The sequence below is a fragment of the Anguilla rostrata genome, chromosome 9, assembly GCF_018555375.3.
Source record: "Anguilla rostrata isolate EN2019 chromosome 9, ASM1855537v3, whole genome shotgun sequence".
Taxonomy (NCBI): domain Eukaryota; kingdom Metazoa; phylum Chordata; class Actinopteri; order Anguilliformes; family Anguillidae; genus Anguilla; species Anguilla rostrata.
In genome coordinates, this window is record NC_057941.1 from 20,983,201 (window position 1) to 21,000,268 (window position 17,068).

Sequence of the window (17,068 nt, forward strand, 5' to 3'; positions counted from 1 at the left end):
CTATTACCGCGCGGTGGCGGGGGGGGAGGGAGGGAAAGGCGGGGTGCACCCAGGACACGGTTCGGGGTACAGACACGGGCAGGTACAAGCACACCTCACACGCGTGCAGAGTGGAGCCCCTTCTGGAAAGGAAGGGGGTACCCAGCTGCTTATCAGAGGGGCAGCTGAAGCTCCGCCCCTACGGTCTAGGCTGAGGGGCGGCGTCGTTCTCAATGCATCACCTACCCCCCCCCCCGCCCCTCCCGTGGCTGGAGGAGGGGGTTCTGCTCCCAAACTGGGGGACGATGCATTGAGTGAGGCTGAAAGCACCTGTGCTGAGGGGGGGGGGGGTAAAAGGGGGGGGTGACTGGGGGGTAAAAAAGCATGGGGGTCAGTTGCCATGGTTACGACAGCAGAGCGGCGGGGAGCGGCACTTACGGACTGGCTCGGTCTTGAAGGACTCGGGGGCGCTGCTGTCCCCCTCGCCCTTGCCGTTGATGGCGGACATCTTCATCACGTAGCTGGTCTCGGGCCGCAGGCCGGAGACGAAGATCACCTGCATACCTGCAGCACCAGACAGCGCCTGCTCGTCACACGCGTCGCTCTCAAACGCCTTCAGCACGTTCACATCATTTCAGCAGCACGTTCACATCATTTCAGCAGCACGCTCACATCATTTCAGCAGCACGCTCACATCATTTCAGCAGCACGCTCACATCATTTCAGCAGCATGTTCACATCATTTCAGCAGCACGTTCACATCATTTCAGCAGCACGCTCACATCATTTCAGCAGCACGCTCACATCATTTCAGCAGCACGCTCACATCATTTCAGCAGCATGTTCACATCATTTCAGCAGCACGTCACATCATTTCAGCAGCACGTCACATCATTTCAGCAGCACGCTCACATCATTTCAGCAGCACGTTCACATCATTTCAGCAGCACGTTCACATCATTTCAGCAGCATGTTCACATCATTTCAGCAGCACGTTCACATCATTTCAGCAGCACGCTCACATCATTTCAGCAGCACGTTCACATCATTTCAGCAGCACGTTCACATCATTTCAGCAGCACGTTCACATCATTTCAGCAGCACGTTCACATCATTTCAGCAGCACGCTCACATCATTTCAGCAGCACGTTCACATCATTTCAGCAGCACGCTCACATCATTTCAGCAGCATGCTTCACATCATTTCAGCAGCACGTTCACATCATTTCAGCAGCACGCTCACATCATTTCAGCAGCACGCTCACATCATTTCAGCAGCACGCTCACATCATTTCAGCAGCACGCTACATCATTTCGCAGCACGTTCACATCATTTCAGCAGCACGTTCACATCATTTCAGCAGCACGTTCACATCATTTCAGCAGCACGCTCCATCATTTCAGCAGCACGCTCACATCATTTCGCGAGCCACGATTTAGAAACAACTCATTTCAGCAGCACGTTCACATCATTTCAGCAGCACGTTCACATCATTTCAGCAGCACGCTCACATCATTTCAGCAGCACGTTCACATCATTTCAGCAGCACGTTCACATCATTTCAGCAGCACGTTCACATCATTTCAGCAGCACGCTCACATCATTTCAGCAGCACGCTCACATCATTTCAGCAGCACGCTCACATCATTTCAGCAGCACGCTCAACCAATTTTTACCCCCTGCCCTTTTTTAAAGCCCCAGTTGGCCTGTCGTATGTAAACAATCGGTATAAACGATGGCGTCCGAGCAAAGCCTCTACCCAACGCAAAAACGTCCTAGCAATGTTCCGGGAACGTTCTGTCAACCTGTCAGCTTTGTGACGCTGTCGCCACACTGCGGCAACACCGCCGGAACGTTTTAGTGTTATCTGGGAAAACGAGCCAGCGGAGGTGTGTGAGAAACGAAACGCGAGCGGGAGAGGGGGCGTCGCGTCCCAGTCACGCGCTGGGGGTCGGGGCGCCGCGTGACAGGGAGGGGGCGGAGAGGGGCGTGTGGGGGGGGCAGCGCACTCCTCAGGCAGCTGTCAGAAACGCGGCCCGGCGGTGCGGCGGGGCTGGAGGAGAGCCTCGTCAGGCCCGACTCTCAGGAATGTCAGAGACGGGCGGCATCGAAACATAAACAAGTAAATAAATGCGACAAGGGGCAGAGCCACGAAGCCCGTCTGCCGCTCGCAGGGGTTCCTACTCGGCCTAAGCAGAGGTTTTCTTTCTTCATTACGTCTCATTTTCTCACGGTTGTTTTGTTTTACTTTTTCCCCATTAAATCTCCGCACTCGGTGGATTTCTCCTGCCAGCTCTGACAGGAGTGAGAAAGTGTGCGCGGGGGGTGGGGGTAGGGTGTAGGGGGGGTGTTTTCTGATTGCCGACGCGGTAAACGACAGAGGAGCTATCCTCGCGAGGTTATTAGCACCAGAGCCTTCGCCGTCCGGCGGCGGGCCGACCCGGGCGGCTCTCTGCTCTCCCGCGCTCGGCGCCGAGCGCTCGAATAGACGTCAAAACCGCTTTTTTAAAAAATCCTTCGACGCCCGCCCAATGCTGTCGTGTTCCGGCTTGCCGCCCCCGAGCGTTGCCATGGGAGACGGTGCCTGGCGAAGCGGCCCCGCCCACCGCTCCTTCTCGGAGGTCTTGATTGTGTTCCCACAGTTCTCTGCTCCCGACGGCCGACTCACCCTCCTCCACCTCGAACTCCCTGGCTGTCCACTGCTCCTCCTGGGACACGCGCCACTGGACCTTGTACTTGAGGATGGGCACCCCGCCGCTGGCATCGGGCTCCTCGAACCCCACCACCGCCGTGCTGGAGTAGGGCTCCACGCGCTCGATGGACGGGGCCGAGGGGACATCTGTGCATAGACACACGCAAGCGCGCACACACACACGCACACAAATACATACACGCACCCGCACACACGCCACATACATACATGCAAGCACACACGTACACATACACGCACCCACACACGCGCGCACGCGCACACACACACAAACACACACACACACACACACACACACAAACACACACACACACACACAGACACACAAACACACACAAACATGACTCAGTCTGCTTGCTTTAAACAGGCAGCTCCCATACTGAGCACGCCCCGCAGTTTCAGCGTATTGACAGAAACATGGCTGCTGCTTTGAAGGCTGTAGCCGGTGCTGGATAAACACCGGCACCGGCACACACTTCTGTGGGATCGTGCGACTCCAATGAATGCCAGACATCCTCCACATCATCACTACCTGTCCTCCAGAGAGACCGTTCTGCTGTTTGGTTAAGTCTGATGAGACGGCATTAACCACCATGAGTGACTTAAAGGATGAATCAATTAAGTTCATTCCATGATGTTCTCCGTAACTGCCACAAATCAGACACACATGGGACCACCACATGCATAATAGCTGTCCTCCGCTGCTGCGTATTACAGCCGCGTAACAGCCTGGTGAAGTCTTCAGTCTGGAGTATTTAAAGTTGACTGAAACACGATTGTGACACCGGAGGAATAAAAAATAAAAACACACGGATAAAAGCCCTCGTTGACCAGGCTGGTTACAGACCTGCTTGAATCAGGAGGAACTCCTTGGACTCCATGCCGATCATGTTGGTGGCGGTGCAGTTGTAGCTCCCAAAGTCAGCCTGCGATTCCGGAGTGACCTGGAAAAGATTTAAATATAAATGAGTAAATAAATAAACGTGTGTAAGGACCTGGTGTTCCTGGCCGGGGCCTGATGCGAGGCAGCCGATGACATTGCCTGCGCGTTTGTTTTTGCCTTCCCGAGGCTCGGCTGCTTAAGCAGGGCTGCCGTGGCAACGGGGGGCATCTCTGATCCCCTCGGCTGGCGGCCGTCTTGCCCGGTGACTGCAGCCGGCCCACGGCTGGGTCCGCTGGACTCCGGGTTTTGGGAAACCGCGCCATTCGGGCTCCGTGCCTGTCTGTCTGTCACGGCCGGTGACTCTGGCTGAAGCGGAGGCGGGGCCCGGTGGTGAACCTGGGCCAGCCCAAACAGCTCACCCCGCTGCAGTCTCAGATCTGTCCCAAAACCTCTAATCACGAGCGCTGCACAGAAGTACTCACTACGGGCCTCAACTGCTTTGGGTTTAATCGCTTTGAAACAAAAACCCGTTTTATAAACACAGTGTGCGCATAAAACTTTTTTTTTTTTTTTTACAGCGATTTTAAATACACTTGCTCACTTTCCTCACACGCATTTCATTTCTTTGTGCTTTGAAGGGGAAAATGATACTATAAAAAAATGAATAGGCCATGTTGCATGTGCTGTATGTCACTCCGGCAATTTCTGCACGGTGAGAAGTTTCCTTTAATCAGCCACGGGAATACGTCCCTCAGTTGGTTTCACTCAGTCATAGCAGTGCTTAATTAAAATCCATAATATTATTTTCTCCGGCGCGGAATATGATAGATTTCTTTTTTTTTTTTGCTCGGGTTACTGATTTGTAATGCCAAACTGCTGCGAGTTCTTGCGTCGATTCGAGAGTGCAGAGCAGCGCGCGTTCATCTCCAAATCGAGAGCAGAAGCCCCAGGGTCGTTCCACTGTGCAGTCCAGCAGTTTAGTATGCACAGGACACTGAGACACTTCATGTGAAACTTGTGAAGGCTGACCAGAAGGGGGCGCCGCTGCTAGGCGATGCACACAGACGAGACTGTGTGATGATGCTGCTGGACACGGAAAGGGTCAGGATTTGATACCAGACTGTGGGGTGTGTTCACGCAACAGATCAGTGCCTTAACAAGGTGAGCCACCAGCCAATGCTTCTAGAAAGTGTATTCTTGTTTTCATTCGTTGGCAGGGGGATAGCAATTATTGGTTGTTATTAATTGGTGACATCATTTCTTATACTATCCAACAACAGTGCTCTCAAAGCAGCAGGGCACTACATACTGGTCACATTAATCCCTGTATGGCCCCTGAGAACTTGTCCAGGGTGAGGTCTTTAGTAAATGGAGGGGAAAGAAAGATTATATATATCTCTTCAAAGAATACAATTGCTTTTGTATTTCATACACTTCCGATTTCACAATAAACCTTGTCTGTCCTACGAATCCTAGGCAGGATTATGTGGGAATGAATCATTTGGGAGCCCCTGGCTTGCGCAGGTGCATTAGATGTATTCGGCCAATGGGCGCAGCTGCTCTGTTTCCGGGGGCGTGGCCCGGCGCCGTACCTCCAGGTAGCTGACGGTGGGGGTGCTGAGGATCTTGACGTTGCTGGCGTTGGCGCTGGGCAGCTGCTGGCCGTCGCGGAACCAGACCACGCTGGCGCCCGGGTGGGCCAGGACCTCGCAGCTGATGTTGGCCGGGTTGCCCTCCCAGGTGTACACCGCCACCGCGCCCTGGATCTTGGGCGCGTCTGCAAAAAGTTTTAAAAAATAAATAAAAAAACAGAGAAGGTCTGTTCCAAGTGTACTGCTACAGTAATGTCTACTTAGCTCATTCATTTCTACATAGCTAATGCAGCTTTAATGCCACAGACCCTGTTAACGACAATATTATATTGTAGAATATATAAAATGCAACTCGAGAAAATATTATTAACATATTCTAATACATGTAATATAAGCTTTAATATATTTAGATATATCTTATTTTGTTGATTACTAACGCGGTTACGTAATAAGTAATCTGTACGTATTACATTTTCGCCATAATTGATCATTAAAACAATGCATTATATGATGGTGTGCAGAATCATTAAAACAGAAACAACCAGTAAACAGTAAAATTTATAACAGAAACAAAGTCATAAGAGCTAACAGAAAATTGCTTTCCCCCTGCCTGGGCCCAAGCCCCCTCCAATAAGAGAGAAAAACTGCTGTCTCGAGAGTTGCATTTTTACTCTGTTCTTATCCGTTTTTCAGCCTCTTCTGTGCTATTAAGATATAAAACGATGAAGCAGAAGATAGCCGCGCGGAAGAAAACTGGGTCCTTGCTCTCTGTTTCGGAGGCCGGCCTGGCAGAATCACATTTACCAAAGCGTATGCCTGAAATGGTGCATTTCTACATTCCGCGTTTACTTTGATGAATACTTCGCAACTGTGATCGGTGAACAAGATCAAAGCCCAGTTTTATCTTTCTTTTTTTTTTCCCTCCCCCATATTTCCAGCGTTGTTAATATCAAAGTCAACCCATTTTCATGTTAGATGTGCAGCGTGGCGTTTGACAGCGTTGTGCGAGAGTCCTCTTCAGCGCGCGGTCTTCCGCTCGGCGGTGGAGATCAAAGCCGCCTCCAGCCCCGCGGACGCTAGCGCGCCGCTGCTAGCCTCGCTGCCTCCAGCGCTCCAGACTAACGCGGAGTCCCTCATTTGTTCTCATCATCCCTGGTTTGGATCAGAGGACCAGCCGCACCCCAGCGCTGGGGGGGGGGGATTAATGGGTCCTCCTGATTCAGCTATTTCTCCCACAATGCCCCCCCCCACCCCCCCCCCCCCACACCTCAACATGAGACATGTCTCTAATCTCATGACCGGTTGGCTCTCTCCGTTCTCCTCTCCAGGGGAAGCCCCGGCGGCACAATGCTGCCTGCTACTCAGTAATGGCGGTATTGAGGCTCGCACAATGAGGTGCTGATCCCACCCGTGCCCTTTCTGTCAGCAGCGCGGGCTGCGTAGCCGTCTGATGAAAAATGCGAACGCGTGCGCACGCTCACCCCCCCCCCCCACCCGAGTGTGAGGACAGGAATACGTGTCTGCGCACACGCAGGTTCATAAATGACCCCCAAAAAAACGGAGAAGGAGAAAGGTAAGCGGAGGGACGGGGAGGACACAGTCAGCCTGTCTGATCAGAAAGCCCATGTGCAGCCCTGCGGGTCTTTCACAGAGGCGCTCCTGTGCTCCGGCCCGGGGGCCGCCGTGACCCAACGCTCTCATTTCGGATCGGGGCGGCGGAGCGGACCCGCAGCCCCGCCAGGAAACAAAGGGCCCTTTCTAATCTGTAATTACTCAACTCCGAAAGCACTGGACCCACAACCTGATTGCCGACAACCCCGACTCATAATTGCGACTCCACACAATTTTCGCCCATTGTTACATTTTTTATTTTGATGGTATCTGGTCTTACGAGGCAGACTGCTTGTCTTGAGGAGGGGGGCGGGGGGGGGAGGGCTAGGCAAAGTTAGTAAGTAAATGAATCCGGTTTTTGTCACCCCCACCCCACCCCCCCACCCCTCCAAAGAATGTTTTTGGCGAAACGAGATTAAGCGTGCGTTTGCCGTAATTCCGCTGTGCAGCTCGCCGATGGTAATGTCGCGTGCAGACTGCGCCGCACGCAGCGCGCTGGGCGGCAGCGTTATCGCGTGAGGAAAAGGGCGTGCGCTCCAAAGGTGGCGCTCGTAGGCTTTTGGCCGCGGTCAGAACCCGGGAAAGACCGCTGGCCCGGCGCGGTGCACGCCAGAGAGACCGCAGGCCCCTGTCGCCCTGTGGGTGTACGAGGGTACTGCAGGGTGACACCACGGAGCAGGCGAACTGCAGGCGCCCCCATCGCAGAACAGAGCTCTGAGTGTGCGGATATGTCACCCTGGGGGGCTGCCTTCAGAAAGAGGCCCTGGTGGTTAAACCGGTGGTCAGGGGAGGCCAAGGCCAGGCACAGAGGGGTTTAGTTAGCCATGTCCTCTGAATTAATCCACACCACAAAATGGTCCTAATGCTGCACTTCAATCCCGGGACATTGATGGACAGACCCATCTTTAAAGGGCGAATACTGCAGAGCTGCTCGCTGAAATATTACCTCGCCATCCGTTTGCCTTTTTCACATGTAAATATGATTGGACTTTGAGGTTTATTTAAAAAATTTCATTAAGTGAAGCTCGGCGAGTTCACCATCCCCGGTGTTTCTTTGTGTTTCTCCCAAAGTGTTTCTTTGGCAGACCAGGCACGCAGCAGAAGGGTGGCAGGTTTACAAACGTGTGTGACTGAGACCACCGGCAGGGTGACTGCACACGGCCTGACAGATGTGCTACGTGCCACTCCCTGCTTCGGGTAACAGGCCACAGTACGCCGGGAACGCCAAGCAAACCGCAGCGAAAACAACGCAAATATTATTTTGAACTTTTTCGAGCGAACGCAGCGTTCGAGACAAAGACTGCAGAAAACACGCAGAACGTTTTGAATCTTGAACACGCCCCCGGTTCATCTGACCAGAAAAAAAAAAAAAAAAAGAAGAATAAATAAATTTTTTAAAGAAATGGTTCCCCTGGGTTTTTAAATCCCTGTGCGTGGAGGATAAGGGAAGGCGGGAGGGGGGCCCTTACAGCGCACTTCCAGGTACATGGCCTGCGTGTCCAGGCCGATGGAGTTGCGGGCGGTGCACAGGTACTGGCCGGCGTCGGTGAACTGCACGTACTTCAGCGTGAGGGAGGACACGCGGGCGTCGCTCCGCACCACCACGTTCCCGTCCAGGCTCTGGGAGGAGAGACAGAGAGAGAGAGGGGAGTGAGGGAGAGAGAGAGAGAGAGAGAGAGAGGAGAGGAGAGAGAGGGAGGGAGAAAGAGAGAGAGAGAGAGAGGGGGGGGGGGGAGAGGGGGAGGGAGAGAGAAAGAGAGGGAGAGGGAGAGAGAGGCGGGTGAACACAGTGGCAGGCCACACCCTGGACACCAGTGTAATCTGAATCACGCTGACCTCACTGCAGTGGTGATAACCGTATGAGTGCTTCAGGAGTGTGAGAGCAACTGTGATCAACCACTCGCTACTAGAAGGGAATGCAGTCTTTCCCCCATCAGTTACCATGTTGTTGTAGTAAAAATTCTGCAGTAAAAGATTACAAATTATTTTTATGTCCAAAATATGTCTCTGACAAATGATATGCCTTCAAACCTTGCGTTAATGCAATGCATTTCATTATTCCCATTCAACAGTTACAGTGAGCTGTTGAATTGGTATTGATAGCTGGTATCACATTAAATAAAATTTTAAATGATCATTTTCAGCAGTCAAAAGCAGCAGTTTTCTTTATCTTCAAAGGTCATTAATTTATTCTTTTTTTTCCCTTGTGTTTTCCCTTTTTTATCTAAATTATCAAAGGTGATGAGAATGTCTGATGTGCTGCTCCAGTCAGTGTACATGAAGACTCAAAGCTGGCTAAGACTGATGAGAAGGACGGCGGTGAAAGATAAACACCGCGAGCCTTTGCTGTGCTAAAGCTAAGCTACACACTCGAGGTCTCGGGCAGAGTGAGTCTGGTGTACCGGCCCTGAAGGCCATGGAGCAGTCGAGGTCCGTGGCTGCAACTCGACAAGCTTTTAAAAACACGCGGGTCCGTTCGGCATCGGCTCGTCTCCCCGGATACACCGCGCGTTTCTCCTCCGTGACTGACGGCTGGCCCATCGAGCGCCGCGGTTTCCCCCGCACCTAGCACACGTTTGTGCTTTACCTTGGAGGACGCGCGCCCATCCCTGTACCTTGTGATCCTCTGTAATTCGCTGCACTTGAATAATGCATTGCTGTTCGGGGGGTTTCCAAAGGCAATCGCCCGGGCTGCGCAAGCCTATCCTCTGTGTCGCCGGCCTTACGGTTGGTTTTTATGTATGCCCACGGTGCGTGAAGCGCGCTGAATTTTTAACAGGGTGTTCCGGCTGCAACAACCAATACCTCGCTTCTGTGGTCCTGGCCTTCGAGCAGCCTGGCATGGGAATAACATTTCTAAGAAGAGCGCCATTGATTTAAAAAAAAAAAAAAATTTTGTTGTTGTATTCCTTCTTCTGGTAGCATGGATACACGTGAGACTGCGTGTTGTATAAAATCATATGGAACACATTTAGAATAATATTCACCAATAGCTTATGAGTCCACATCTATATCTAGCATGTTGGCTGACAGCCCACCAGATAGGAAACCTGCTGGACTCCTGAAAAGAGCAGTTGGAACAGCAGAAAAATAACTGTGTGCTTGCTCAACAGCGTGAAAAAAAAAAACACACTCCCACTGTATTTTCTTCAACTTACGAGCTGTGGAGACGGTTATTTTTGATTATGTCTTCGCGGTCTACCTGCATAGCGATTACTGTGCTGCAGTCTCGCTTCCAGGAGTGTAACGGCCTCTCTGTACTCCAGCGCAAAACGCACGCACACGCTCACGCTCACGCTCACGCACACTCACACTCACACTCACACTCACATTCTCACACACACACACTTATACACACTCACACACACACTCTCACACACACACACACACACACACTCACACTCACACTCACACACACACACTCTACACACACACACACACTCACACCTACACACACACACACACACACACACACACACACACACACACACACACACACACACGCACGCACACACACACAAACACACACTCACACACACACACCTACGCGTTCTCGTATTGCTTTGTCATTAAGGTATTTCGGACTAATTAGTGATAATCAAGCGCAATTATTATTTTTTTTTAATCTGAAATCTCTCTCTGAGGCGACGGGGGAATAATTTAGCCGTTTGAAAAAAAGAAAGAAAGAAGCAGTTTCAGGCTTTGAAGCCTCTCATTACGCAGTCCCAGTGAGCAGCTGTCAGCCCGCTCTCTGCAGCTCGGTGATTTAATACTGAATCCACGCGTCCGCGCCACTACAGCCAGCGCACCGAAGCCATTTCTCAATGAACACAATGGCCCTTCCGTGAGGTGCACTAGCACGCAGGACCGCACCGGACTGGAAGAATTAATCCTCAAAAGCCTCGCCTAAGTCGACTTTTAAAAGAAACAAAAGAAGTAAAGGTAGAACCTGTACTTCAAATACAAAAAAAGGAGACAACACAACGGGTAGAAAACCTACAGTGAAATAAGCTAGTGTGAAATAAGCTAGTGCTTCACATTTTCATTAGCAGTGCAAAATTCCCCCGCAATTAACGAATATGAGAATGAAACCGGAATGCGTCTGACACAGGGCGAGATATGGAAGAGCTCATTTATAATATCTGTCATACGGAGAAGACTGCTCTGATAAAGCAGCCCCCCAAAAAAACAAACGCGGGACTGAATCTTTCCCTAATGACACTGTTTGATGTTGTGATAAACACTGAGATTAATTAAATGTGCATGACTCAACGGACCATTGTGACCCATTTTAATCACCGCACATCGTCTATTCTCCGGTACATCTGACAGATTTATTAGTCACGCCAGCTGACACTTTATTACCCGACACATTCAAGAAAAACAAGGAAAAACTAAATAGGTGAAATATACGCAATCACATTATATCACTGCACCGCACAAATAGTTAACATGGACAATACTGAACATGGCTACAAACATCCACACTCAACACACATGGGTTATATGTGTATATGTATACATGGTGTATGGTAATTATTTTACCAATTACTGCACACCATTACCATATTTGGAAGTAAGCCTACTGATGTGGCTCTTCCAATTAAAGTTAACAATGTAGTCTGTGTTTAAAAAAAAAAAAAAAAAATACAATCTTGAGTCCAGTGAAGAGCACTGCTCAAGCACACATGCTATCACTGTCATCCCGTACACTGTGTTTCCTGTTTAAATAAACATGAACTCTGAGAGAGATGCTAATTCCAAAAATGCACTGCATTCATTATACATTTCCTGCTCCTTCTTACTTTGATTCTTCTGCAGCATGTTTGCTGCTTTTTACTGTATAACATTGCCATTTTCTGTACAGAGATCGTGGGTTTAGAATGGCCCAACTGAACTGTATTATCATGATACGCAATACTCAATATGTCAAATCTGATCATTCGCTTATTAAGAAAACATGCTGAGAGGGGAAGATGGTGGGATGTATTGGGTGTAGCCTCTGATTGGAGACTTTGATCAGTGTAGCCGCGCTGTAAGGAACAGAGACGTGCATTTGTGTATGCAAGCCTGTTCGGAGTCTCCAAATCATGCAGTGGGTTCAGTTTACAACGCAGCCTGAAATGTTGAGTAAGCAAACTCTGGGGGAAGGGGCCTCATTAAACTCCATACTGCACTGGGTTCTTGTTCTTGTCGTTCGTGCGGCCCCGTACCCAGAGAGCTCGCTCTCGTACACAGATTTCTGCCCTTCGGGGAAAGCCTTGTGGATGGCTGGACCAGTGAAGCCTGAATTCGGTGGAATGGAGAGCCTGAGGCGGAAAATGTGCGAAGTGAAAAGCTACATAACTCAGAGCTTGCTCGCTCACTCATTCAAGGCTGTCCCGGAACTCTCCGGCCGTCCCACCATGCATTAAATCAACGTTTGGGTAGGGATGGGAGAGCGAGTCTGCATGGACCCTACAGTGGGCGGAGCTAGAATGAGCTGTCATATTCGATGCGTTTTCATAGCAGAACGTCACTTCAAATCAGTGTGTGTCAGTCACCTATTTTTGGTTAAATGAAACCTAATTGGCTTTTAGGCCTTTCCATGTCCCCACACAATTAAAATTTGAGGAGTGACATCTAGATGTATTGGAAACCTGCAGGACTGGCATGTCATACATACTCTTGATGGTTAATGCTGCTGTCCTGCCCTGTCTATGATATGGCTTGTGGGGTAGAATTTTTATTTTTTTAAATTTTATTTTCAAAATTTATAAAGGGGTCTGGATTGGTTACGTAGAGATTTTGAGGAGAAAACACTGCATGGGGCTCAGTTTATTATCCAAAACTATGCCACCATCAGGATACAGGTTAAACTCAGTCCACATGGCAATTTGTATTAGAAAAGTGTGAAACTGACTTTGTATCCAGGGACACGGACGCGGATGTGGACACGAAGTCAAGGCTCTCGAGTCAAGCTGGCCCAGGAAATTGTTTGCACTGGCCTGCCACCCCCACCCCCCCACCCCCCCACCCCCCTTAAGTAAAAAGGAAAAGGAGAATAAAAGAGGAAGGAACGCCGCCCAGCACCTCTGACAGTGTTTAATCTGTGTCGTACCTGACGGTCAATGAGAATTTTGTTTATAGCGGGAGAGGAGAAGGTGTGGAGCTCTGAAATGAAATCAATCCGGTAACTCAATTTGGGGCCGCTGGGGCTTAGTCACAAACCACAGAGCCGGGAGCGCTAAATAACAGCCGGGCTCCTCCGCCGTAAATTCCACTCTGCCGGCTCCCCGCGGCTCCCGCGGGCTTCGGCCGTTAGTATGCTCCTCCCGCCGCACCGTAACGGACAGCAGGCCGCGCGCTCGGGGCCAGCCTCATTACGCGTGCTCCGGAGGACAGGGAGAATGTCACATAAACACACGCACCCTCTCCAACCCCCCCCCCAAAGTTCGCAAAGTTTTCAATGTCAGCGGCCGGTCGCCACGTGCGCCAGGCTCCGCCCGCCGTCTCCTGCTCTTATTAAATACCGAGCGCCAGAAATACTCGGCGTGAGCAACGTGTGCTGCATGTTGTGTACGCCAATTTAGCCATTTTGTGCCTGTTCCTCTTTTCTTCCTAGTACAAAGAAAGTATATGAAAGAAAAACTTTCAGAAAAGCCACCCCGGTGTCCATTCTGCTAGGTGCAAGGCCTGGGATGAGTGTGAGAGTGAGTGCATGTGTGAGTGCATGTGCGCACGTGTGCGAGTGCGTGTGTGCACGTGTGTGAGTGCATGTGTGCACGTGTGTGAGTGCGTGTGTGCACGTGTGCGAGTGCGTGTGTGCACGTGTGCGAGTGCGTGTGTGCACGTGTGCGAGTGCGTGTGTGCACGTGTGCGAGTGCGTGTGTGCACGTGTGCGAGTGCGTGTGTGCACGTGTGCGAGCGTGCTGCAGAACCTCAGAGAAGCGTGGCAGATTCTCAGGGCCTGGGATGAGGATGAGAGTGAGAGTGAGTGTGAGTGCGTGTGCGAGTGCGTGTGTGCACGTGTGCGAGCGTGCTGCAGAACCTCAGAGAAGCGTGGCGGATTCTCAGGGCCTGGGCTAAAAAAGGCTGTTCCTGTGAGGTGTTGCTAACGCCGCGGCTCTGACGCCGGCCTTATGGCGCAGGAACGACCAAATTGCCTCAAACCCACGTGCGCCACGCCACGTCGCCTCAGAACGCCGGAACGTTCCCAACGCCCGCTTCCCACGCCTCAGGTCCTGAATCAGACATTAAAACCCACGCCTGCGTTAAAAAGGTGAAACTGGGGATCATTTGGAGCGCAGGCCAATATGCAGGTGCTGCTCTCCCCTGGTAAAACTGTGCCAGAGCTGAGCTCCCTGACATGCTCAGTGCCTTGGAAATACCCAACTCCAGCAATCATACCTTAGTTAGTTTTGCCTGAATATTTTGCAGTGTAAACAGAACCCTGTTTACCATTCTAATTAATACTGAACACATGCAGTGTCTGCAATCTCAGTGCTGAAAGCTCAAAGATCTGAAAGATTGAATCAATAAAAACGTATGCACATTTTACAGTTGCACCATGTTTTTCATTTGAAACATTCCTTTTGTTTGTCCTCCATCAGTTGTTTTCTAAATTAAAAATAGAAGAAGTGAAGATCAAAAAGAAAATAAAAGCTTGGTTATGAAAATTAGATTACGAGTGCTGTACACATAGTTTTACTACTGTTCATTAAGTGCACACTATCAGAGTGTTCATCTATCAGGACTAGTGTCAGCATTATTTTTAACGTTTTTTAATTAAAATACTGTATGTATGTATATATATATATATATATATATATATATATATATATACAGTGCACACGCATGCACGCCCACACGCACGCACACACACACACACACACACACACACGTACACGAGTATTGGTATCTACGTGTGCCAGCTGTCTAGAGCTAAGTTGGTTAAGTCTGTTAGTCGTGTCATAGCTCCCAGGTAGAAACAGTAGTGCTGGCTCTCTCCTCATCGCTACCTATGCTACAGACAGGGGAGACTCTGGGTGAAGGTGGAGGTGCTTATTTTTGGGATGTGCCTGTAGATGATAGAATGCGACTCAGGGTCAGCGAAAAGCAATATAGTTGTCACAGACTGGAATTCAATCAACGCTTTTCCTCAACTCTGACACACAATTAAAAACAAGGATTTTTCCCTTCACAAGCACAGTTTGGTGAGTTCAGCAAGTTCGCCAAGTCTAACTTGCCAAATTAAGTTAGGAAAAGATGTAATGCTTGTGTTTACTGCAGGTCAAAGTTCAGGAGAAATGACTGACTATGGGGACAATGTCACAGTTGGGACCCAGATTTAATCAAGCTGCAATGTGCTTCATACTTAACTGTAAATGCCAAAAACAAAAGCACCACCATTAGTTATTTTTTGCGCACACCGTCACAAGTTCAAGGATCACTAATGAGCACAAAACAAAACACCTACTTAATAAGTCCCAGACATGAGCTCAAACCGCAGTCTACGCTGTCCTTAACCAATCAACAAAATAAATAGATGAAAACATTTTTTGCATGTTCATTACATTCAGCAACCGTCAAACAAACATTTCTTACATGAGCACTGAATAAGAAAAAACATCGCTTTCATTCAAAAATGTACAAAGTACATGTTCACTAGATTGAAAAGAAACTTAAATATAGTAATTAACCATCGGGGGGGGGGGAAGCCTTCACCACAGCACTTTGGCAAGAGGAAGCCAGCAGTACTATTTTAGTTGTGACAGGAACGCGTTATCATTAGTAGCTACAGTCTGGCTACGCGTTTAGTAGCCATACCTTGTGTTTCTCTGGGCGAGTCCAAGAAGCCTGCAAAAAACAGACGTGGAGTCAAAACAAAACAAAGCAAAGCAAAGCAAAGAATAAAAAAACAAACAAACAAGCAAACAAATAAAAAACCCAGAAAATTCAACCCCCAAGTCACGCAGACGTGCACTGCACTGAAACTCTCGTGCAGAATTTTCAGCGACGTCCAACATAAAATTTAAAAAACCTGGTATAGTCCAGTGACATGAGGTCATGTTAAAAGTTGCCGTGGTTGGTACACATATAAAAAAAACAAGAGCAACAACATAGACAGCAGCAGTAACGCATGAATTACCACAAGATTAATTACCGCACTGAGATTCATTTTGTGACGCATTAAGCAACAAACTCATATCGTTTTCACTGCAGCAAGCTTCGCATCATGACAGGTATTCCACAGCGCAAAGGCTACACTGCTCATTGGCATGTCAAGTGCATCACTGCTTTGCATTATGGTGGCAGACATGCACATTCATCGGCCTAATTATACTACCATGGGATTTATAGTCACTTGCGTTGAAGCATCTATTTTTGTAAACTCGTGGTAAATCTACAGACTCAGACTTTGTGCATTAGGTATCTAAGTATGTTGGTTAAATATAGTCAACGTTTTAATTGGAATGACTCTATCTTTCCTTAAAAGACCATTTAAAAAATGCAGACACTGGAACCTGGTGGAAGTGAGATAGTGGCTGGCCATTTTGTGATGTATGTATCGACGTCGGGTATGGGCATTGTGTGTCCAATACACTTGTAAATTTAACTTAATTAGCATGTAAATAAATTCAAGTGTGTTAGTCTTCTTCTGAACAAGCACAAGCTGGCAATTTCAGCAATCTCCAAAATTGGTTTTGTGAAGAAAAATGGTAGTTTCGTTGATTGGTAGGTCAAAACTAAGGACATATGTTGATTGAACCCAGGTCAGAGATTAATTTTGTAATACAACAAATTCAAGCAACCTTGACGGCGCAGACATTTTTAATTGAGCAACGTCTGTCTAGCAGTGGTTCCATAGAGGAGTGCGGTGGGGCGGGATGGGGTGTGACGGCACGACAACTCAAGGCTAACAGCATGAAGACCTGTGGCCAGTCACCGTGAGCCACTTATTATTCAAGCCTAAGGGAGAGACAGGCTACTTCTACAAAGTGCTATTTAACATTTAGGGGAGCAGACAGTGTACAATCGCTAGCTGGGGCTGGGTGTTTAAAAATAAAAAATAAAAACTTATTTACTTGCCAAAAAGACACCTGTGGCCAGAATAACTTACAATGCACATTTTATTAACTCTGACCTCCCTCGCTCTGCAACCCATTTATACAGCAGGATTCATTACAGCTCCCTCCTTCTATTCCTCACTGTAACAATGATGGTAAAAACACTCAGTCTGAGCCAACTGCTGCAGTTTCACACCCAGAACCCTGAATTTAGCATGCCTGCCGCTGCTCTGCACTGCTGAA

General features: G+C 49.1%; 1 protein-coding gene across 12 annotated transcripts in view; it reads right to left on the reverse strand.

Moving 5' to 3' along the window:
- ncam1a (neural cell adhesion molecule 1a) overlaps positions 1-17,068 on the reverse strand; it is a 242,432-nt gene that overhangs the window by 40,158 nt on the left and 185,206 nt on the right. For 7 of the 12 annotated variants that reach the window (XM_064351025.1, XM_064351027.1, XM_064351028.1 and 4 more), the window contains exons 9-14: positions 15,585-15,614; positions 8,246-8,396; positions 5,166-5,350; positions 3,538-3,634; positions 2,649-2,819; positions 418-543 (exon numbers count right to left, since the gene is read on the reverse strand). In XM_064351025.1, coding sequence (XP_064207095.1) covers positions 418-543; positions 2,649-2,819; positions 3,538-3,634; positions 5,166-5,350; positions 8,246-8,396; positions 15,585-15,614 — 760 coding nt within the window. The remainder of the gene's footprint in view (positions 1-417; positions 544-2,648; positions 2,820-3,537; positions 3,635-5,165; positions 5,351-8,245; positions 8,397-15,584; positions 15,615-17,068) is intronic. The other 5 variants (XM_064351026.1, XM_064351029.1, XM_064351035.1 and 2 more) reach the window with 1 other exon arrangement.